We start from the raw sequence: 25,505 nt of genomic DNA, 5'->3' as shown, positions 1-25,505 counted from the left end.
TCACCTTTAAACATATTATTTTTATTGTGTGTCTCATCTCCCCAAATAGGATTTTTTTTTAAGATTTTATTTTTCCTTCTTCTCCCCAAAGCCCCGAGTACACAGTTGTATATATTTTAGTTGTGGATCCTTCTAGTTGTGGTACATGGGATGTCGCCTCAGCATGGCCTGATGAGTGGTGCTAGGTCCATTCTCAGGATTTGAACCGGTGAAACCCTGGGCCGCCGAAGCAGAGCACACAAACTTAACCATTCGGCCACAGGGCCAGCCCCCTCAAATAGGTTTTAAGCTCCACCTGTTACACTTCTCTCTACCCTCTGCAATGCTAACACCTTGTACTAAGAAGGTAATCAATATATATTTGGTGGTGAATTCATTGATTCCTAATAGTGTCTGGCACATAAGAAGTCCCGAATAAATGGCTTTAAATAGTCACCAATGAATGAGGGAAAACAAAACATAAGAAACAAATTATTGAGAAACCTTACCCATAAACTGAGCATAATCAGTTTGTCAGCTGTGAGAGTCTGGTAGACTCGAGAATACAATGCACTAACAGATCAAAAGGAAAAGATTTTCTCTTCCTTTTGTTCCAATAAACACAGTGACTTTGGCCTCCTAGCAATTATTTTAATACCGTATGTGCTTTCTTAGGTAAAATCCCCTTTTGATTTGTTGTTCTCCCACTGCAGAAGGGAAAAAAACCCTCCTATAACAGTCAAAGAATAAGTGAGGGCTTTTAGACTCTGGATATATAACAAATGGCTCTCTTTTGTGAAAAAGAGAAAGAAAAAGGGAACCAGAAGTGAGTCATTCATCAAGCAGTTGAACTTGCAACCCCGATAACATACCAAGACACTTCAACATTTAATTGCTCAGAGTGGGGAGGAGGGAGCTAGAGGAATGTGACCAAATTGACCCAAGAAGATGCATAAAGGTGGGTGTCCCAGGGGTTGGCCAAGAATCTGCAACAGATTTTTTTTTCTAATGATAAAGCACCCTTGAGATCAGATTCTTCCTTATTGCATATATCATTACATCCCTTAGGAAAAATAGTTCTAAATACCAGGGGAAGGTCATGTCCAATATCATAGCTATCTAGTCCACGTTAAATTCCTTCCCTGATATGGAATCAGTCAAAAAAAGCAGATGTCTCTAGCAGCTACTTGACAAAGAGAGAATGTAAATGAATAGGTTTCTGTTAGGATTGGAGTTTCTGTCCAAGGGATCATTTATTCTCTATGATATCTTAAACTTCTCTCCAAAACGTTTCCAGGAATTGAAGAGTGGCAACGGGGTGTGTTCTCATTAACTAGAAAGTACAAATTGAGGAAATTAATCACCTATGACAAGGCCTGTCTTGTTTTAACATGAACACCAGGAACAAAGCAAATTATAAGCTCTGAGCAAAGTGGTCACTGTGCCCAGACAACCAACAAAGCTTTTGCAAGAGATGCGTGATGCCAGCATCCTCCTGAGGGAAAAGAAGTGCTCGGGCACCAAGAACTGGGACTTTTGAAGAGATGCACAGCACTGGCAGCTCTCCAGTAACCTGGCTTCCTCAGGGCTAGTTTCTCAGCCAATAACAGGGATGCTCAGCAAGCACTTCTGGGAAAATAACGACAATTACAAAAAATGGTGCAGACTATATCTTAACAACTGACCAGAGCTGGCAGAAAGGTATATACTGGAGAAATGCAAACTTATATTCCATGTATATGGGGTCTTATAATCCTCCAATGTGAAGAACTCAGCTTAGTTCCTTCACCAGCCCCTTTTCCCCTGAGCCCATCACCATCGACTTGAATGTTCTTCCAAAACTGTCTGGCAGCTGGCTGGGGAGGCGTAACTTACTGAAGCAGCCCAGAGACAATGACTTTGGCCACGTTATTCACATCCCATTATAGGTTGTGTGATTGCTTTCTCAAAAGACTTTATAAAGTCGGAGTCTTCTGATTTCCTTTTATCTACTGGCCTTTGCTGAGTCTTTTCTAACCCTCTTGCCTTCATTTTTTTCTTTCCACCTTCTCTCATGATTCTATTTCTCCCTTTCTCACTATTTGATTCCCTTATTTCTGACAGTCAAAATGTCCAGGAAAAGGACTCAGACTTGTTCATAAAAATAGTTTACAGTTGTTGTGCATCATTTCAAACTTTTCAAAGGACTGATTCGACATGATTTTTTTAACGAATAAAGACTCTTAAACTTACACCTCACTCTAAAAGGCACCACGCTGCCCCGCTTTAGTCTTTGTCAACCCCAGAGGGATCTGCAGGCCAATGTCAAGCCACAGCGCATCAAGGAGGCACAGATAAAAGAGGAGGGAAGACGCATGGCTCATGCAGGCTGTTATTTGCCAGTGAGTCAGGATTAATACTCAGATCCTTCTGCGCTGGCTTCCTGGTTAGTCTGCTGTGAGTTTGCAGGGGCTATCAGAGCTTGAATTTTCCAATAGTAAACTGGTTCTTTGCTTTCAACTCTGCGAGCTCTGGTCCTGTGGTGCTCACTGCTAAAGCCACCAAAATCCTAGCAGGGGACTCCAGATGCACCAAGGGTAAAACTGCCACCAGTATTGGGAAAATGAATCAGATAATAGCATGCCCCAATCATCTTCCCTTTTGCTTACGAGACTCATTAATATTCTTCACTTCAAAGACGAACAAAGTATAAACAAATATACAGAAATTTTCCTGTCAGAATGTCTCATAAATTCTGTCCGCCCATTGCCTCAGTTCTTCTGTCTCTGCCTCTCCCAACTCTGCAGGATTTGGGCCAGCTGCTCACCCGCCTTTAGGTTTAGCCTCTCTCCTCTATCTAGATGAGCCAATCCAGGCCTGAAGCAGGAAGAACGTGTATGATCCTCCGCCCTGTAACAGGGCGCCCAAGGGGACAAGCGTGAGTTCAAACAAAATGACTCCCCATGCCCAACCGTCCGCCTGACTGCTCCATACATTCACATGCCCTCTATTTATATACAGGCATGTAGTGCATAACGACGTTTCAGTCAATGATAAACTGCATATGCAACGGTGGTCCCATAAGATGCGTACGATCTAGCCTAGGTGTGTAGCAGGCTATAACATCTAGGTTTGTGTAAGTACACTCGAGGATGTTTGCACAAGGACGAAACCACCTAACAACGCATATATCAGAATGTATCCCTGTCATTAAGCGACACATGACTTATAGAGAGCACAGTAAACACTGCAAGTTTTAACGGTGCTGAACTACATAATAGTTAAAACACAATTCTTAGACGAAAAAAATCTTGGCACAATCCCTCAGACACTTTTAACTGAATCTGGCTGAAGCTTCCTCTCATGCCCATTCTAGCTGTGATAAACCCTGAAATACAATACCACTGCTATGGCTTAGGAGGTGAAACCAGAAGAATACAGGATATCTATTCAGCTCCCAGAAAGCCAAAATGGAGAGAGCCATAATCCATAATTGAGAATAGCTGGGATAAATGAGACCCACAACCCCGGACAATTCCCACATCTCATTATGGCCTTTATATTTCAAATTATTCCCTATTCATTTTTTTAAAGAGCTGAGTAGCACATACGACCAATTTGGTTTAGTCTTTCTTTTCCTTCCTTTGCCTAATGTTCAAGAGGTTTTAAAAAGAAATAAGTGTTTTTATGGTATGTGAATTGTATCTTGCTAAAAAAAAGAGAAAGTGGCCAAAACGTGAACAGCTGTGGATAAAAAGAGAAAAAAAAAAAAAAAAAGCAAAGAGCCTAGCTCAGCAGCAGCAGAGCAACAATTAGCTGGAGACAAGCAGCAGCTGTCCCCTTCAGCCAGGCCATGTGGTCACCAGGTTGCCTCAGACCCACCACCCACTCCATGAATTTATGGTTCCTGCCTGGCCCCTGTAAGTGGTGGAGTTTGCAAGCTCAGGGATAGAAAATATATAGCTAAACAATCAATCTTTGACTAACTAATTTGGTTGAGTTCGTTTTTTACTGCCATTGTAACAAATCACCACAAACTTAGTGCTTCAACAACACAAATGTATTCTCTCACAGTTCTGTAGGTGAAACGTCTGACATGGGTCTCGCTGGGCTAAAATCAAAGTTGTAGCAGGGCTGCGTTCCTTTCTGGAATCTCTAGCGGAGAATCCATTTCCTTGCCTTTTCCAGCGTCCAGAGGCTGCCCACATTTCTTGGCCTGTGGCTCCTTCCTCCATCTTCAAAGTCAGCAACATAGCACGGCTTTCTGACCCTCCTTCTGTCCTCACATCTCTTTCTCTAGCTGTCCTCTTCAGCCTCTCTCTTCCACTCGTAAGGACCCTTGTGATTACATTGGACCCACCTGGATAATTCAGGCTACTCTCCCTATCTGTTGATTAGCAATTTTAACTCTCCTTAGAGCCATGTAAGGGAACATTTACAGGGCCCAGGGGTTAGGACATTGACATCTTTGTGGGGGCCATTATTCTGTCGACCACATCAACCAATCTGTAGCTCATGAACTATGAAAGAAAATTTAAAGCATGCACTTTTTACAGGCAACCATATTTTGATTTATAACATATGGGCTCCTAAAAAAAGTTATATGTAAAGCAAATTATAATTTAAAGGCATTAGAGGAACTCACTAGTGAAAGGAGTCAAAAACCATAGAACCATTTTCTGACAACATGCACAGAATTATAACCTTCTCACGTGCATTTCTGAACCTGATAACTCTGACAGGAGATATATTACAATAAAGCCTTGCAGGGCTGGCCCCGTGGTTAAGTTCGCGCACTACGCTTTGGCGGCCCCAGGTTTCGCTGGTTCAGATCCTGGGCGCAGACATGGCACCACTCATCAAGCCATATTGAGGCAGCGTCCCACGTGCCACAACTAGAAGGACCCACAACTAAAATATACAACTATGTACTGTGGGGACTTGGGGAGAAAAAGAAAAAAAAATTAAATAAAGCCTTGAGTCTCACTCAGGTGGAGAGCACTGACAGTGTGCTGGCTAAGAGCATAGGCTCAGGCATCAGCCTGAGTTCAAATCCCACCTCGGTTCAAATCCCACCTCTGAAAACTTGGAGCTGTGTGACCCTGGGTGAATCACTGAATTTCTTGGTGTCTCACTTGCCACATCTGTAAACTAAGAATAATAATAGTATCCAGACCATAGGGCTGCCATGAGGATTAAAGGAGACAGAACATATATGGTGCCTGGCACATATTAAGTCCTCAATAAATGGATTCTCTTAGCATCACCACATGCCGAGGCCCATGCTTAGGTACAGGAGGCGTAGAGGAAACATCCTACAGCTTGGATTCGTTCTTTTTAGGGCTTGAAAATGAAAGTGAGAACAGGACATGACCACTAAATGGAAAGCAGCAGGCAAATATTAAATGAAGATAAACTGTGAGTCTCCCCTTGGTAGACACCCATGGTTTCTGCTTGCAGGCTGTGTGAAAGATAGAATGACCTTTAATACTTAATGCAAGTGTGAATCATCCTCAGCAAGCCACATGATCTGATAGTGAATATCTGAAAGAACAGTTATATTTGGTATCAGAGAATAATTTGTTTTTCTGCTCAGAGTCTTCAAGTAGCCGGTTGGTTTTACCCTCAGATTTTAATCACTCTTCACAGCCTCCCGAATAAAAGCCAACCTCATGCCCGAGGCATTCAAGGCCCTGCACAATTTTATCCCTCTCTGTTTCTACCTTTATCTCACACCAACCCCATACACAAACTCACTATTCTGGCCAAACTACAAAACTCTCTAGTTCTGACGGCACTAAGGTACCACTTTGTATAGTAGTTAATTCAGTATGGTTCTTATCTAGACTGGAGGCTCTTGGAGGCCAGGGACCCCATCTTAGGCATCCGTATATTTTGCCACAGTGACCAACGTGTAATAAGCACCTAATTAATATTTGCTAAATAAATGGATTACCCTATCCTTCTACCCATCACATTCATTTCCACATAGGAACACTTGACGCCCTTTTGCTTCAAAGCTACTTTCTTCACTCAATTGACAGCCACCTTTTTAAACTTCCTCACTCAGAAGCTAATAATTACATTTCTTTTAAAAGTTGCACTTCTAAATTTATCCTGAGCTTTCAGATTTTGAAAATTCCATACATCTGTGAGAATCCACTCATTAGAGATTTTTTTTGCTAGCGCTCAGATTAAAATCTTTTTAAAAGAAATATTGTTTCCAGACAGGCTACTCAGGACAATATCCTTAAAAGATGAAATAATATAATAACTACTTCTTACCTTCATGGTAACTGAGATGGTGCTATTTACATTTGCTTTATGCAACCAGCCTTGTTTTATCACACCACCCTTCTGAGAGCATAAAGACGAAGAATCCTGAAACAGAGTGGAAATCATCAGTGAAACAGCAGCCAGTCATCTAATCAAACATTTGAGAGGCACAAACTAGACCCTGCCCCATTTTCTAATTAAAGCATAAAGCTCCCCCGCACCATGAAGATGCCTGATTAAACTTGAAATTGTTAACTACAGAATGAAAGGCTCTGTGCTCTGCACACCCTAGGCACTCAATATTTACTGAATCATATGCGCTGTCTTCTGGGAAAGTCTTCTGCATTATATAAACAGTCAAACTGCACTTCAAAATGTCACAGACATCCGGGCCATCTGTCCCAAGAGGGATGTATCAGGCAGGATAGTCTAGATGAATCACTACACCACATGCCCAGTGAGGGAAAGGCCACTCCACCAACATGTCTCCCAGGTGGGAAAACATGTTTATATACAAATCACCGCCCATTTCACTTGCTTTTTCTTAAACTCCATTTGGAAATGCAACAATTTAAAACAAAATTTTTTAAACACTCAGTAGTTTGAAAGCTGGCCACAGATCATTCAAAAACAATTTTTTCCCTCATCTTTTCTCAAGGAAATCTCTCTCAGCAGAAGTGACCTTGAAGAAACCAGTGCAGTTGCCTCCATCCTTACCTCATCTTTCTCGCAGTCCTCATCAATCTCAAATACATGATTGGGAATCTTTTCGGGTCTCAGAGATTTGCTGAAAATGCAAGAGAATTGTCTTAGAAACTGAACAGAAGAGACAAAAATCGAAAGCAAGATGAGTAGACTTCTTTCTCTCACAACCAAGAAAACACCAAGACATAAGAAGGAGTAATTCTTTTCTCCTTTCCAAACTCAGCTTCTCCCCTCTAACTAAACTTACATTACCTTTTACATAAGGACTCCCACATGTGCAGCCAGCAACAAAGACATAACTAAGTCCAAATACGTAGGGAGGGCAGAAATTGCCAAAGAATGTGGGCCAGAGCTGTTAGTGGTGACAGAACCTTATCTTTCCCTAGGTCAAAAAACAACATAGTCTAATTCTGGCTTTTCCATCTGTTTGCTGTATGCCCTTGGACTGGTCATCTTAGGACTCGGTTTTAAAGGTTATCTTTAGGATTTGGTTTTCTCCTCTGGGAAAGTGCTTTGAAAACTATAAAAGGCCACACAAAGTCTTCTTTCTCCAAAACATTTCCTGTATAATATGCTGCGAGGTTAGCAGTATCATGGATGAGAAAAGTGAGGGCTCAAACAGACTGAGTGACAGGCCCAAGGTCATCCAGCTAGTAAGTGGCAGAAACAAGATTTGAACCCCGACAGTCTGGCTCCTGGGTCAGTGTGCCCACAACAGTCGTTCAACTCAACTGAAAGAGATGCACTTTGGTCAAGGGATGTCTGGGGTCATCAAACTGAACCAAATACCTTCTAGCTTTTTCACTGACACCACTGGAAAATGCTCACTACATTATCCAGAATCAAATAAAGATGATTTCATGGTCAATATGGATGATCCAAAGCCAAAAAGTAAACTCAAACATTTTGGAAAAAATTTCAATGAGCAAAGTCAAAACATATTCAATTACCCAAGATACACTTACCAAACATGCTGGTTGTGTGAGGCTTTGCTTTATTATAAATCATAAATAAAAAGTTTCACAAGTGGTTTTAAAAAGGTAAAACGTTTAATACCTCTCCTCCTGAAGGTTCCCTTGAATTCCAAACTCACCACGGCAACATGCGGAAGTCCCCAGAGAAGTCTTCGTACTTGTAGTTGACCACATGCCAGTCTGTGCTGTAGGTTTTGATACACTGAAAGAAAATGGGAATCTTTCATTTGAAAGGCAGGAAAAGTACGTATACATCCACTTTTTAAAAGTCTGGTAATAAGCCGACCGACTTTTAAAAAATCACTTGGGGATTGCTGGTACTAGAATCTTCCTTTGGGGATTCACTATGTCTTCCTAAACCAACCGGTGGTAATAAATCCCAATTTGTATGCTCTCTTGAACACCCTGAGTCCAAGTTCAAAGAGTATTCAAATACAAAAAAAAGACTCAGAACACACACTACTTGTGAAAAAGTATTTAAGCTGTATCCTCTATATCGCATCATATAGACTTGTTATGTAGCTCAGTTAAGTTATAATTTATTTTCCATTTACACTAAAGGAAGAATATTTTAAATATATGATGAATGTTCTTCTGTGGGCTTTGAGCCTCTCACCTCTTTGACAAACAAACTCTGGGCCCTTTTCTCACCATCTTCGGGTACAGTGGACTGCACCGTTCTGCGCTGACGACTTATTACTGAGATCTAGAAGACAAAGAACATTCTTGCTATAAGAACTGGCTTGGAAAATGCAGGCTTTTTCTTTAAAGAAGAGCTTGTGAACTCACAGATATATCTTCCATTGGAAACATAAGCAGGTCTCTGAGGGGGTCACTGTAAATCTGGGTTTTTCTTTGAGTGATAACATTCTCATAGTCCAAGGGCTCAACAACTTTGGTCTTTTCCTTAATAAGAGACAAAAAGAATGTTAATGTGGTCAAACTCACAAGAGATAAGCTCTTCTCTATGTGCTACAGATACATTATTTCACAAAAGAAGGGGATTATTGATGATGATAACCACTTAAAAGGAGACACTTTGACAAGAGAAACATTCTCTATAACTAGACACACACATCAAACACATACGTACACACACAGACCTCTCCGCTACAAACAAGAGTTCTGGAGAGACAGCACTGTACTCTGCCTATCCAGATGCCTTCCAAAAATTTGAATTTAAGAGAAAACAAAAAGTGGTATATTTGGAAGCCTGTCAGTTGATATTTACCAAATATGCGCTATTCACTAGGTGACTGAAGGAGAGAAAGTATCAACATTCACATGCCTACTCTGTTCCCAGGCACGCTCTCCAAAGGATGTATCAATTTCTGGCATAGCTGGGGCAAGCGCGAGTACTGGAGATGCTTGATCCAGCGGACAGGGCATGAAAAGGTGAGGTTCCAGGTGGCAAAGTCAGTGGATCCCTGTCGGACTTCCAGGCGACCTGACCACTGATAATAGGGCCCCAGCCAGAGGCTAAGGTTACAAGGAGCAGGGTCAGTGACTCTGAGAAATCCAGGATATGATAAGAGTAATAATAGTTAGCATTTACTGAGCCCTTTCTATACGCCAGGTACCAGGCCAAGTGCTTTGTCTACATTTTCTCATGTAATACTCACAAGAACCTGATAAAATAGGCTTAATCTTTGTCCCCATTTTACAGATCAAGAAATCCTGGACTCAATTCAGGTTAAGTTACTTGCCCACCTTCCGAGCTCGAATTCCAGCCTGGGTCTGTGATTACAAAGGCTCTGTGCTTTCCACCTCATGCAGACTCTCCTCCCCTCAGAAATACACGAAGATACCAATGTGCAAGGTACTGAACTTGGAATAGGAACCCCTCACCTATCTTCCTGTCATCTTTTCCTGTACTGAACTCACCATGATCTGATACACCATCGATGTGACCCCTCTGCCTACTTAAGGGCAAGGATTTTCCTTTATTTGTTTACTGCTAGAACCCCAGCACCTAGAATGGTACCTGGCACATGGCAGATGCCCAATCATTAATTGTTGAATGAACTTTGAGATATCCAGATGCAACCAGAGCCATGTAACAACACACTATTCGAAACCAAGGTGAGTATATATTAGAGATTTCTAAGAATATGTTTTACTTCAATAAAATTATTTTTCTTAAACATTTTCTAATAAAAACTGTAAAGAAAGCTTGAATTTAAGAGCTGTTAAAACTTAATATCATAATGGATGAAGTTAACATATATTGAAACAGTATCATACTGGAATAGGGATTGATGGGGTTGAGGGCAGGCCGCCCCAAGAGGTGCCACTCTGGTCTGCAGACTATTTCGAGCTGAAGACAACGAAGCCTCAAAAGACTCAGGAAGAGCATCCGACCTTGCCCCCCTCAAACTGCCTAAAGGACTCTAACATAGAAGGCCTGTTCCAGGAAGGAGCTCATATCGGTGATAGCTACAGTATGATGTAAAACAGGTGTGATAAAAGGACACCAACAAACCACCAACAATCCCATTTTTTGGGCCCAGCAAAACCTGTTTAACAAACATTTGCATTCCATCTCTATGTAGATTGTCTTCCTCCCCTTTGAAGTCCCAGATCACTATGTCCTCCTTGTCTGTAGCTGAGGATACTTAAACAGGTGGACTCAGCCAGAGGGTTGGGTTACTCAGTTTCCTCTGGGTTTCTCCCATGTACACATGCTATTAAATTTTGTTTGATTTTCTCTTGCTAACCTGCCTCTTTGATTATTTGACCAGCCATGAGAACCTTAAGGAAAAGCGGTGGGGGGAATTCTCCCACTTCTCCGACAGGATCATATTTATATCTGTGTACATAGTATCTAAGGCAGTCCCCAGTGCACTGTATCCACACAATCTTTTGAGAACAGTTTTTATAGACATTTTTTTTTTATTTTTCCCTCTTCTCTCCAAAGCCCCCCAGTACATAGTTATATATTTTAGTTGTGGGTCCTTATAGTTGTGGCATGTGGGACGCCACCTCAGCATCGCCTCATGAGTGGTGCTAGGTCCACGCCCAGGATCCGAACCAGAGAAAACCTGGGCCGCCAAAGCAGAGCACGCAAACTTAACCACTCGGCCACAGGCCAGCCCTGAGAAAGGTTTTTATACACAGTTCACAATAGGTCACAGCTAGAGCACAGTTCCATATCTGAGGGGCATCTCAGAGTTTCCTCTACACGATTACTTAGAAAGATTAGAGTACACGGCTCTAACCAATGAGAATCAATGTTCAAAAAGTCTGAAAGATCCTAACAAAAACAGTATGGAGGTTCCTCAAGAAATTAAAACTAGAACTACTATATGATCCAGCAATCCCACTTGTGAGTATCCAAATGTTCACTGCATGTTCACTGCAGCTTATTCACAACAGCCAACACATGGAAACAACCTAAGTGTCCGTTTACAGCTGAATAAAGAAAATGTGGTATACATATATGGAAAGGAATGTTATCCAGCCATGAGAAAGAAGGAAATCCTGCCATTTGCAACAACATGGATGGAGCCAGAGGGCATTATGCTAATGAAGTAAGCTAGACAGAGAAAGACAAATACTGTATGGTATCACCTATGCGTGGATTCTAAAGGAAAAGAATAGTTGCCAGGGGCAAGAGGACGGGGAGAATAGGGAGATGTTGGTCGGAGGGTACAAACTTTCAGTTATAAGATGAGTAAGTTCTGGGGATCTAATGTACAGCATGGTGACTGTAGTTAATAACACTGTATTGTATGCTTGAAATTTGCTAGGAGAGTAGATCTTAAGCATTCTCCCTCACCCCCCAAAAAAGTTAACTCTGTGAGGTGATAGATGTGTTAATTAACTTGATTGTGGTAATTGTTTCACAATGTATACATATACTAAATCATCACATTCTACACTTTAAATATATACACTTTTTTTTTAAAGATTTTATTTTTCCTTTTTCTCCCAAAGCCCTCCCAGTACATAGTTGCGTATTCAAGTTGTGGGTCCTTCTAGTTGTGGCATGTGGGATGCCGCCTCAGCATGGCCTGATGAGCAGTACCACGTCTGCGCCCAGGATCCGAACCGGCGAAACCCTGGGCCACCGAAGCAGAGCGCGCGAACCTAACCACTCAGCCACGCCCCCAAATAGATACACTTTTATGTTTCAATTATACCTCAATAAAGCTGGGGGGAAAAAGATCCTAACAAAGACAAACTTCATTTCAAGTCTTAAAGTTGGATTTGTAGACCCAGGAGATCAAATGAAGCAGACCATCCCTATCATGTCTGTGAATACTCGTGCAAAATGAGTTGAAATAGAAGAAAAATTTCTATTTGGGAACCCAAGAGATTTTCTGATAGGAAAATGTGACCCCCTTGTCCCATATCTACCATGTCTTCATGGCCCCAAGTGAAAGAAAACCGTGACTGCAGCTTCCAGCTCTAACACTCAGAGTCTGGGGTCAATTTCTCAGAGAAGTTAGATGAATAAAGCCCCAGGGAAGAAGGCAAGCCTTAGACACCGAAAATAATTTCAAAGTCTTGCTTTTGGTGCCAACTATCCTCCCAATAGAGATTGCGAAAACAGTCCTCAAATCTCAATGTTTAACCTGTGGAATTAGCATCTGTTAATCTCTCTCTACAATAATTTCACCAGTACCCACCCCAAGTAACTTTGAAAAAGAAAAAAACCCCCTTCAGCTTTCTAATGTAGTTGTCAAATTAATACGGAGAAGCATATGTCAAAATGAATCACTTGTTTAAATGTACAGAGTATGCCTTCTAAAAATGAAACTTACAGCTCCCCGTGTGTTCTGAAGGCCAGAAATTCATGTCATAGAAAACAAGGTTTCACTTTTCATGCAAAACTGAGTATTCTGAGTCTTCACTCCTACTTCTTTTGTCAAGGGTAGCACAATAGTAGAAGGTAGGGTGGCTATTCTTGGTCCTATAAATCTTCCTCCAATAAAAGATGTAGGCCTGTGAATCAGGCTTCCTCTCTCTTTTTTTTTTTTTTTTGAGCAAGATTAGCCCTGAGCTAACTACTGCCAGTCCTCCTCTTTTTGCTGAGGAAGCCTGGCCCTGAGCTAACATCGTGCCCATCTTCCTCTACTTTCTATGTGGGACGCCTACCGCAGCATGGTGTGCCAAGCGGTGCCATGTCTGCACCTGGGATCCGAACCGGCGAACCCCGGGCCGCCAAGAAGCGGAACGTGCGAACTTAACCGCTGCGCCACCGGCCGGCCCCCGGCTTCCTCTCTTTAAGAAGAAAAAGAGGAGAAACTCAGCCTCTCCTCCAACCCCTCAGCTGCCTCCAACCCACATTTTTTTCTCCACCCCTCTCCCAGGCAGTAACAGCACAATTCAAACTGGAAGTGGAAGAGAGAGGCTACAGTAGGAGCCAGCCCCAAAGAACCACACCTCACATTTCCCTTCCATTAGGATTCAATTATAACTCTGTTGGCATCAGAGACAAGGAGAACCTTTGACTCTTAGAACCATCGTGGTTTAATGGTGGCCCTGCCCTGCAGTCTAGAACATATCCCTTGTCTAACCTTCCTATTTGGTTTTATCATTTTATTTTTAGACTTAAAGAGTTACCCTTAATAAGGCTTCTATCACACACAAAAAGGGTTTTTCTCTCAAGTTTTTAATTTTTCCTTCCTGCCAGTTTGTGCACTGATTGGCCTGAAAAGGTCCTTTTTCATAACTCAAGAAAACTGTGTTATAATAAATGGCACTTTATAAACATTCGAGGAATAGCAAGGTCGCACCGTGTACTTCTCGGTGGCTATGTAGTGGTGCTCAGTAAAAGGCAAAAGCATTTACACACTCTAGAGAGAAGCAAGCATATGTTTTAGTCTTCTCTTCCTAAGTAGTGACAGGAAAACCGTGAGCCTACATTTGGAACCTTCTCTGTTTTCACCCTCTAGAAAAAAAAATGGTTTGCCTTTGAAAGTTCTCATTCACTGACTCCTGAGCTCTCTTGAAATAACTTGCTAGTAATATTATTAGTATTTTTTCATTGTTTCACTTGAAGATCACTTTGCAGTCTTAAGAAAACACTGTCATAGACATTCTACCCGTTTCTTACCAAAACCTCTCCAGTAGACAAGGAAAGTACTACCATATCAACCTTAAACATGGAGAACCTGGCTCAGAGGTTTAAGATCAGCCATCTACACCTAGTAGCAGAACCAGAATTCAAATCCAGGTCTTCCAACTCCTGATCCTTTCTATTTTCCCACCAAGGTTTCCCAAACTTGACTCATTCACATACGGTCTTCAAGATTCGGGTCACATCATCTGCACTGTCATATACTTCATATTTTTCTTCCAATCAAATCTCTTCTTCATTGAAATACATTTGCCGAAACAGTAAGCTTTATATGACCCCCACAAAAGAAAACAACTCAGTATTTTCCTAATCTTTAGTAAAACAAAATTTTAAAATGTCAATCTTTGTACCACAGTTTGGGACACAGTGCATTCTACCAGGCTTACTCAGGCCACTAAGGACCAAATCTAAAAGGACTTCCACGGGTAAACTCTAAAACTGTGCAGAAATGCATGATTCCACAAATTGAGAGAACTTTCTGATTTTTTTTTTTAATTTTATTTTTCCTTTTTCTCCCCAAAGCCCCCCGGTACACAGCTGTGTATTTTTAGTTGCGGGTCCTTCTGGTTGTGCTATGTGGGACGCCACCTCAGCGTGGCTTGATGAGCGGTGCCACGTCCGCACCCAGGATCAGAACCAGCGAAACCCTGGGCCACCGAAGCGGAGCACGCACACTTAACCACTCCATGGGGCCGGCCCCTCTGATTTCTGACATAGAGTTAAAGGACAGAGATTGAAAAAAGAAACTCATCAGTACAGATTCGGTCACAGTCTGCTTCTTGGTCCAAAGACAGGAAACAATGGATCCCAAGTGAGAGTCACTAACAGCATCCAATACTTAGACTTTACGATTTTGTGATGGTTCCTTTTTTTTCTTTTTGAGGAAGATTAGCCCCTGAGCTAACTGCTGCCAATCCTCCTCTTTTTGCTGAGGAGGACTGGTCCTGAGTTAACATCATGCCCATCTTCCTCTACATTATATGTGGGACGCCTACCACAGCATGGCTTTTGCCAAGCGCTGCCACATCCGCAGCCAGGATCCGAACCAGGGAACCCTGGGCTGCTGAAGCGGAACGTGCGCACTTAACCGCTGTGCCACTGGGCCGGCCCCTTGTGATGGTTCCTGCACATCCACTGTACAGGATGACCGACCTTTCATCATCCTGACTATATATGTATAACTATAAAACCAAGCTTGTAATCTTAAAATAAATATGTAAATATATAACGCGTGTATATATTCAATCATCCAACCACAGATGTATTTAAAAGCACACATTACTAGCAAGCCTATTTACGCTATCATTAGAAACCTAACCATATCATTTCAATTTCATTTAAAAAGCAGTAATAATTGCGTAATATTTCTCCGTCAACAATGCAAAATCAGCCTGGGTTACTTCTGCTTAGATATTATACCAAGGGTCATTAGTTTACTGGTAAATCTTTTACTTTAGAAACCAGTTCTCCTTAAGAATTCTAAGAATGTCTCTTCTGCAAATCTAAAGCGAACCCTGGCTTCACAGAATCCCTCCTATAGCGCACTGGGAGGGAGCGCAGAAGCAGGCAGAGAGCTCAGCATTGGGGCCCAGGCCCAATCCAAAACCCTCCCTGCACCACCACCACTACCAGCTCACTCTCCAAATTAAGTTTTGGTGCAAGGAGCACAGCAACAACTGGTCTAAAAAAGAGAATAATTTAGCCCAAAAGTTAGCTGAGCTGGTTTTTGCAGTATTGCGATCAGACTACAGTTTCAATGGCATCTGAACATATTTTTATTGAAAATAACAATCTTAGCAAAGAAGTAACACTCAAAAAGTGGGGGCTCCTGCAGAGCCTCTCCTTCCCATCATTCCTCCCTCTCCCTCCCTCGGGAATTTCTCCAGAACCCCCGGGCCTTCAGCTCCCCTTCTGTGTCAGACATTGTCCCAGAGTTTGGAGTGCTTTCTCCACAGAGAATATCTTAAAATAACACTTTGCACTCCAAACGGTCACTGGGGGCACACAATTTCCGGCAATGCAGAAAAGAAAGCGAGTTTCGTGTATGGCACATTAGCAAGTCTAAGGTCCATGCCCTGTGCTAGCCCCAGGCAAGGCAGAGATGAGAAAGAACCAGCCCCTGCCCTTGACAAGCTCACAGGCTAGTGAGGGAGGGGGACAAACCCCAGCCCTTCCAGTTGATCACAGAAGCTGTTGTAACTTAAAGCCCCACGTGGCTTCAGCGCATCTGTCATACCCTCTGACAGCCCCATCTTCTTCAACAGAGCAACTGCACAAGTGTTTCTGCGCTAAAGTGTGTGAGCCCATCTATTCCCACTTATAGCCAACAGAAGAATTTCCCTGTATGGGTATATGCGGCCTCTGATCATTTCATCTTATCTTTCTTTTTCGTCTGTTGATAAATTCTGTAAGATCAGAGACTAGGTAACTGTCGAGAGTGGTGCATGAGCATGAGGAGCAGTAAAAGTTGTGCTGTAGGGGCCGGCCCCGTGGCCAAGTAGTTAAGTTTTCACGCTCTGCTTCGGCGGCCCAGGGTTTCACTGGTTCTGATCCTGGGCACGGACATGGCCCCACTCGTCAAGCCACGCTGAGGCGGCGTCCCACGTAGCAGAACTAGAAGGACCCACAACTAGAATATACAACTATGTACTGGGGGGCTTTGAGGAGAAGAAAAAAAAACAAAAAAAAGATTGGCAATAGACGTTAGCCTAGGTGCCAATCTTTTTAAAAAAAAAAAAAGTTGTGCTGTGACTAACAGAAGTAAGAAACATCACCACTGTGGACTAGAGATTTCTAGTGGGGGACCCTACACAGTCTGGCAACACAGATACAAGGAATATTTGACTTTGTTATTGACCTTGTCTATTCTAAATCATACAATTATCTTGTACCAGCTCATTTCTCTCCCTCTTTTCCAACAGGAACTCCAAGTCCTGAAGAAGCTTTGAATTAATATAATCTGATGATGAGGCGAGGGGAGGGAAGGCCATCTTTTCAGCTAGTACAACGCAACTTGGCAAAACAGACATGAACATATTTTAACAAAGATTGTTTTCCAGGACAAATCTTGGCACAAAAACCCAGATACAAATTGCATTCAAGACACTGACCTTTCTTACAGCAAACAACTAAGGGGAAAAATCATATTTTTCATGAGACCATTGGATCATGCTTCTTCCTAATCCACACTTGGCTCCCGTTATTCCTGACAGCCCGACCGCCAACCTCTCTCACCAACAACCCTTACTGTCTTTCCCAACCACTGTGGCATTTACTCACATACAGCATGGAACTGCCGTGTGAGTGGTTTCCTTATTAGTCTCCTTAGCAGGATCCTAAACACGTAGAGGAGGAAACAGTGCCTATACTTTCTCCACCCCTTACATTGAGCATTTACTATATACCAAGTCAAGCGTTTTATATCTATTATCTCATCGATTCTTTCCAAAACCCTCCCTGCAAGGGAGGGTCTTTTGTTATGCCCATTTTACAGATGAGGAAATTGAGGCTCAGGAAGGTCCAGTGTCACACATTAGTGAGACAGGATTCAAACCTATATCTGATAGACTCCAGAGCCAGTGCTGTAATCACAATAAACATATGTGCACTGAACTTAACAAAAACAAAACATTTCCCCACCCTCGCTCCTACCACGTTTTATTTCCTTACAAGGGCTTTGCATTTTAAGATCTGCTAACGCTTACCCAAACTACACTATCATTTTTACCAAAGTGAGATCTTGCCTTCTCATCCCCTGATGATGCTGAGCATGACTGGCTTAGAGGGCTTGTAATGTAATTGGATAAGGAGTTTTGCATTTCTAAGCTGTTGCTTCCAATTTAGCATTTGCCATCAATGAGTGGGGATTAGCACCTTAGGTCTTTTACTTTGGGGAAAGGAGTTGGCAGATTCATCCTCAAGTGGGTAAGAATCAAATTACAAAAAAAAAAAGTAAGATATTGTCCAGGGACCGTGTCTAATTCATCTCAGTATCCTCCACAGAACCAAGGAGAGAGCCGTGAGAACTACAAAGCCAGAAGCTTTTGCATTTCCTGAGGGATAACAGGCTGAATAACACAAAGAGACTGACCTTACATGTCCATTTTCCAAGCCAAAATGGCAGAACACAGGCGAGAGGGACAAGTCATCGCTAACTCTCACAATGAACTGTCAGATCCCAGCTTTCATACAGGAACCATTTACTCTTCTAAGAATCAGCAAAATGAGATTTTGAAGGTATTTAAATCCAACATAGAAACACTGAGGAAAAATAAAACTTTTTTTTCCTCTTTAGAGTTTTCACGTAGGAAGGAAATTTTTTTAAATGCCAAATTATTCCCCTTTTCCAATTCTATTTAGCTAGCTTTATAAATTCAAGAACTCCTTTTAAAAACCTACCAAAAATTTCTATTAGTTTTAAATCACCAAATAAACAAGTCTGTACACGTACTATACGATTAGTTCGAACTCAGTGAACAAGTGTTTGGCATTACAGCAAACTCAAATACTATGCAAATAATCTAGATGATCTAGAAATGAATAAATAGAATTTCAATGACCTCCTCTATACCCCAAAATTTCATTTTAACCAATAATTATAACCTTACTCAATATGCTGGCTGTCAGGTAGGAAAACTGATTTGAATTCAATCACTCCTGACCTTTTGTGCTGACTTTGTGCTAATAATCATTTAAATGACTCATAGATAAGACAAAAAGAGCTCAAAATGAAAAGAAAGGCTTGAATAAATTAAGAGAATGGCAAAGCACCCTTTGAAAACTAAAAGAACATTGTTTCTATTCTTTAGCAAACCATTATTGACAAAAAGGAAAAAATGCACCTTGGTTATACATAACGGCTTTCTTTCTTCATAGACATACAAAATTATTGCAGATAATTCATTCATGCATGGAGCAATCAGACTGTACTCATTCTGTGCCCACCAACGAATTTATAATCTGCCTTGGATCTCGGTGCCCACTGTAAACTTGTAATAACAAAAAAAGAAATCTCACTGACTTTTTCCTGAGTTTTATAAATAGAACCGTAACATACCTTGCATTCTTAAGCAGGACAAAATGTAAATTAAAGTACACTGATGTTCTAGAGGTATGCGAATTTCGCCAGCTAAATTATGGACATTCACTGGCAACATAAAAGCCTAAAGGTCCTGTTTGTGTCCCTTGAACACAGCAATACAAGCCTATTTAGGTACAAAAGCTCAGTCATCTATAAAACAGCCACATATCATTTTCCACACTAGATCTGAACATCAGTCTACTCAGCCCATGAATTTGCTCCTGCAAATGGAGTAAAGAAAATTGATGGGCCCCATTTTGAAAATCAACCTTGACAGGGGCAAAAATGCACCTTTCTACAAATATTTTCATTTTCCATAATCAGTAATATTGAATCTATCCATTAATTGAAATTCTCTCTGCCTTTTTTGAACCTACCAGCATTTGCAGCTCATGGGGCTGAGGGTGGGCCGCCCCGAGGTGTGCCACTCTGGTATGCGGACTATTTCGAGCTGAAGACAATGAAGCCTCAAAAGACTCAGGAAGAGCATCCGACCTTGCCCCCCTCAAACTGCCTAAAGGACTCCAACATAGAAGGCCCATTCCAGGAAGGAGCTCATATCGGTGATAGCTATAGTATGATGTAAAACAGGTGTGATAAAAAGACACCAACAAACCACCAACAATCCCATTTTTTGGGCCCAGCAAAACCTGTTTAACAAACATTTGCATTCCATCTCTATGTAGATTGTCTTCCTCCCCTTTGAAGTCCCAGATCACTATGTCCTCCTTGTCTGTAGCTGAGGATACTTAAACAGGTGGACTCAGCCAGATGGGTGGGTTACTCAGTTTCCTCTGGGTTTCTCCCACGTATACAAGCTATTAAATTTTGTTTGATTTTCTCTTGCTAACCTGCCTCTTTGATTATTTGACCAGCCATGAGAACCCTAAGGAAAAGCGGGGGGGGGGGGGGGAGGGGGGGGATTCTCCCGCTTCCTCGACACAGTCTATCACCACTTCATGAGATAATATATTCTAAAAGCTATTTAAAGCAAGTCAAGTGACAGCTCCTTTGACTTTTCTTAAGGTTACCTCTTTGCAGTATCAGGAGATGCCCCACTTCTTGGTAACATATTCCAGTATATGGTACCCCGATCCGTGTTTATCCATCTACCTACTCGTGAGGAAACAGGCCACCTCCCTGAGCTGGCTGTGTCTTCTGGTGAGGTGAGGCAGGAGGCAGGATGGTTGCCAAGGCCCTCCCTGATCATGCTCCACATCTTACTGTCCTGTTGGCCCTAACACACCCTAAACAGACTGTCCTCAGTGTCCAGTCTACAGTCACTCTCATGTTGCTTTAGCCGAGTGTAATCAAGCTCAGAACCTAACTTTCCGATTAATAAGTTCCAATTATTTCCCCAGCTCTTGTTCATCCAGAAACTCATCTCTCACTTTCCTGTCCCTATTATCCAGCTTTAGGGGATCTCACTGGGGTACAGCTACCACGGCTTGCCTTTCTATATTCTTGGGAAAGGATGTTAAATCAGACCAGCATCCCTTGGTAACCATCCCTTGGCTATTCAGCTTTTTAATACATCTTCTTCTTGAAATGAAATGCCTGCCCTATTTATAATCTCTGGTTCCTTCTTTAAGGATCTTTAAGCCAATTCCCTCCCTATGACAAACCCTCCAGCACCAGACATACCATTTGAAAGAAGAGTCTTAGGGCTTGACTCCTATAAAAGGCTTTTTGAATGTCTTAATAACCTTGATGTGATATAACTGTTCTAAAAGAGGAAGATGAGCACGGATGTTAGCTCAGGGCCAGTCTTCTTCAGCAAAAAGAGGAGGATTGGCAGCGCATATTAGCTCAGGGCTAATCTTCCTCAAAAACAAACAAACAAATTCTTGCTTGTTATGGGAGAAAGTTCTTACATGTACCACACTGAAAAGAATTAAGAGTTTGGGGACTGCCTTGGCCTCTCGCGCTCTGCTTCGGCGGCCCAGGGTTCGGATCCTGGGCGAGGACATGGCACCGCTCATCAGGCCATGTTGAGGCAGCGTCCCATGTGCCACAACTAGAAGAAGCACATCTAAAAAAAATATTCAACTAAATACTGGGGGGATTTGGGGAGAAAAAGCAGGAAAAAAAAAAGATTGGCAACAGTTGTTAGCTCAGGTGCCAATCTTTAAAAAAAAAAACACACACACAACTATGTACCAGGGGTCTTTGGGGAGAAAAAAGCAGGGAAAAAAACTTTTCTAAAATTGATTGTGGTAATGGTTGTAGATATCTGTGAATATACTAAAAACCACTGAAATATACACTTTAAATGGGTGAGTTGTATGGTATGTGAATTATAGCTCAACAAAGCTATTAAGAAAACTAAAAGAGAAAAAATAAGTAAATAACCTACCCGGTTTCACTTCCTTCTATCTAAAAAATCCACCCAGTATTTAGTATGAGATGAGTTCCCAGTACAGAAACCACACTGCTCCTCACTAGAATGGTTAGGCGTCAACGTCTGAGGACCCTACACTGTAGCCAGGGATGCCACTGACCGGCCTGCTACAAAAGTGAGGCTTGCTGCCATGTCATTCCCTGAGGGCCCTGCTGGAGCTTTTATAAACAGAAAGACAAAACACACAGCTTAGTTCCAAACAGTCACTGAGCATCGATCATGTGCCTGGCATGGGCTACAAAGCTGAGAAAACAAAGATGGCAAGATATAGGCCCTGCCCTTCACAAACTCACGGGCTTGAGGGAGTGACAGATCCCTCAACAGGAAGTTACAATACGATGGGGCCAGGACATAGGACATAGAGACTGCTGTGGGGATGCAAGTCAGGGAGAGATTAATTCCTCTGACAAAGGAGGCTCAGAGAGCAGATAACATGTGAGCTGAGCCTCGAAGGACTGAATAGAAACGCCCATGGCAGGCAAGGTGAATAAAGGCATTGCAGGCAAAGAAGGAAGCATAAGTAAGAACATGTTGGCATAAAAGCATGAGTTCAGCAAGTCTGAGGACATACAGTATAGGGAGAAATGGCCAAGATGAGCCGGAAAAAAGGCACGTTTATGGAGGGCCATGTATGCCAAGGCAATGAGTTTGGACTGCTTCCTAGTGCAGGCGATGGGGAGCCAGCAGAGGTTTTTAAGCAGGGGAATGACATGAACAGATGTTTTACTCATATTTATGCACTGAAAGCCAGGAGGTCAGCGCTAATGGAAATTAATCCATAAAATGACAGCATAGGCTGAAAATTTGCTTCATTGTCTACATTTTCCAAGAGCAATACACTGAATTATGGAAAACTACTCATTACAGTTGGATACAAAACTATTGAGGGAAATAAAGTGAGAGCTCTGTTAATGTGAAGAGCCTTTCTTTAAAAGAGAGAAGAAAAAAATGCTCACATCTTCCTTGTATGAGAGATGAAATTAGCCTGAACATTTCATTTGGAAAAGATCAGCTGCCAATCTGCACTGGATTTGTTCCCAACACCTTTTCAATGGCTAATATGATCCAAAATGGTTAAACTTTTGATGAAACACAAGTTGGATCACAGTATTCTTCTGTTTAAACCCCTTCAATGGCTCACCATGGCCTGTAGAAAAAAGCTCAAACTGTTAAGGCTTTTTTTTTTTGGTACTTTTTGTAAGTGTGTTTGTGTGTGTGTGTGTGTGTGTGTAAGATTGGCCCTGAGCTAACATCTGTGTCAATCTTTCACCATTGTATGTGGGACGCTGCCACAGCATGGCCTGGCGAGCAGTGTAGGTCCGCGCCCCGGATGGGAGCCCACGAACCTCGGGCCACCAGAGCAGAGCACGCAAACTTAACCACTATGCCAAATGGCCAGCCTCCTTAGCAAGGCTTTTAAGTTGCGTTGTGATCTGGCCTCCAGCCTAGCCCTCCAACCACGGTGGGCACATCTCCTAATGGGGCATGTTATCCCATTTTGGTGATCCTGACCTCTCTGCCTAGTTCTCCCCACAACCCCACCCAAGACTCCAAGGTACAAATGGCCACTCCCTCCTACCCAGTGCTACCCACCTCCTCAAACCCAGAGCGAGGACCTGTCCTTCCTTCCCCATCCTAGTGCCTGTCCATTTCCTTTTCTGTCTCTCCCCTCACTAGAATGAAACCTCTGTGATTGCAGAGTTGTTGTCTTCTTCACTGCTCTGTCCTCAGCTCCCTCAAACGATATCTTGAATGACTGAGGGAACTACAAATCCGTTGTCAATATCTTTCTAACCCTCCACATTAAGATTTTCCGCTTCTTGCAGTTTTTCAAGATAGCCACAATCTACAAAATACTCACTGAAATACACACATCCGGCTAGCTGTCCAAAGGAACCCTGCTATTGAACACTTTAATAACATGAATCATCCCCCATTAATTTCTCTTTCGGTAAATTCACAATGTCATATATGAAATTCTCATAAAACCAGGCACACCTACACGAAGAAATGTAAAGTGTCAGGAGGTACAAAATCGTGTTGGTGGGGCATTTAAATTAACCTGAGAGAAAGTTAATGACTCAAGTAAATCTCCACTGGGGCTGGTAATAGTTTTCCTGTTGCCAAACTTCCTCCTAAACAACCTCTCTCTCCATCCCTCCCTCCCTTTAGCTCACATTTACTCTATGTGCTGAATGTGCACACAGGTGCATTTTCTTGCTTTCTCCATAAAAGTAATCCAGAGGGCATGCGTGTCACACGTGCCCAGAAGCACTAGCCAGAAGGCACTCCCCCACACCCTTATCTAAGCATCCTCATTTTGCAATGTAACCCTCATCCCCTGCAAATACCACCGTGAGACCTTCGACTTAGAACAACCTTGCCTCTACATTTAGCTTGTGACTGAAGCACTGTCATAATGACAAACTGCCTTTCCTTCTCCCCAGTACATTCTCCAACTAGACTAACACAACCCTTGCCCACTCTTTCAATATGGCAGCGCATTCCTGTGTTGCTTTCATTTTCAATTCAACCTGGACCCCATGGCCAATAGCTCTCTCACTAAACCCTTGTCATTCTGAACCACATCCACAGCCACTCCCCAGCCCTGGATCAACCCCTCTGCTTGCTTTTCTTTGCTGCTGCTAGAAAAATCCTGACTGGGTGCTGGGGGGGTGGGCGGTGCTTCATTTACACAGATCTGAACTCTGGCTCAGCTGGGCTCCCAGTCCCACCCTCAGGGCTTTTACTCACTCCTCATTAGCTCCCTGTGCAGGGGCCGACAGAACAACACACTTTAGGTTTCACAAATGGAAAATCCCCTCCCTCTTACAAAGGCGTCCTGATTGATTTGCAGAGCCTAATGCGAGAGCTGCACCACTGAATCCGACGCCTCCACACTGATGTTAACAACACACATAGAACTCCACATCCTTCCACATTTATTTGGCAGCCAACCCCTTTTTGGGTGCCGCTTTCTCCATCCCTAAAGTGGCTCCTAATCTGGGGTCTTAAGTGATCCTTGGACGGGTTACATGGGACATGAAACTCTGAAATTATATAGAAAATGCCGGATGAACATCTTTCTAGGAAAAGGCTCCAGAGCTTTCCAGAATCTCAAAGGAATGTGTGACCCAAGGAAGGCTAAGATCTACTATCTTACTAGCTTCATATAAACAGGTTGCATTATTTTTATATAAAATTTATTGGTTTGTGTAATTACGAAAGCAATACATGTTCAATGAAGAATTTTTAATCCAAAAATACAAAGAAAATAAAAGTCACTTAGAATCCTACCATCCATACATGACCACTGTTACTATTTTGATGTTCCTCCATCTTTTTTCTATTTTTTTCTTCAAAATTATTCATACTGTTAATATGATAGTTACAGTGTTCCAAATAACGTAAGAGAAACTTCAGCATATAAAGAATTTGGGACTAGTGTTCAAAAATCTCTTTGATTTCTAAGACACACCCACCAATGAGTATTTCTTGAGCACCCAATGTGTGCATGGCCTACTACTCCAAAGGTCAGAGGTAACGTTCTCCCACAAGGCATTAAAAATTCGAGGGCTTTTTTGGGGCTGGCCCTGTGGCGGAGTGGTTAAGTTTGCCCGCTCCACTGCAGGCGGGCCAGTGTTTCGTTGGTTCGAATCCTGGGCGCAGACATAACACTGCTCATCAAACCACGCTGAGGCAGCGTCCCACATGCCACAACTAGAAGGACCCACAACAAAGAATATACAACTATGTACCGGGGGGCTTTGGGGAGAAAAGGGAAAAAAAAATTAAAAAATAAAAAAAAAAAACTCGAGGGCTTTTCAACAGGCGCTGTGAAGCCCCAGCCTAAGAAAGAGAACCTTTCAGCTTAAAATGACTGGACCTATATCAACTGGATTAAAAAAGCAGACAGATGGCAACAATGATGTCATTATAGTCTTAAGAGAAACACAATTAAACCATTAGAAGGCAGGGTTTTTTTAAATGATAGTTTTCCTTTATTACCAAAATGCAGACTCTCAT

General features: G+C 42.3%; 1 protein-coding gene across 5 annotated transcripts in view; it reads right to left on the bottom strand.

The window, feature by feature from the left end:
* Positions 1 to 25,505, bottom strand: part of DOCK11 (dedicator of cytokinesis 11) — a 180,606-nt gene that overhangs the window by 126,246 nt on the left and 28,855 nt on the right. For all 5 annotated transcript variants that reach the window (XM_070604660.1, XM_070604663.1, XM_070604664.1 and 2 more), the window contains exons 2-6: positions 8,703 to 8,819; positions 8,530 to 8,619; positions 8,033 to 8,115; positions 6,952 to 7,021; positions 6,244 to 6,339 (exon numbers count right to left, since the gene is read on the bottom strand). In XM_070604660.1, coding sequence (XP_070460761.1) covers positions 6,244 to 6,339; positions 6,952 to 7,021; positions 8,033 to 8,115; positions 8,530 to 8,619; positions 8,703 to 8,819 — 456 coding nt within the window. The remainder of the gene's footprint in view (positions 1 to 6,243; positions 6,340 to 6,951; positions 7,022 to 8,032; positions 8,116 to 8,529; positions 8,620 to 8,702; positions 8,820 to 25,505) is intronic.

Source organism: Equus przewalskii, chromosome X (assembly GCF_037783145.1).
Source record: "Equus przewalskii isolate Varuska chromosome X, EquPr2, whole genome shotgun sequence".
NCBI lineage: Eukaryota > Metazoa > Chordata > Mammalia > Perissodactyla > Equidae > Equus > Equus przewalskii.
The sequence above is the reverse complement of the archived record's forward strand: the minus strand, read 5'-3'. Positions and strand labels throughout refer to the sequence as shown.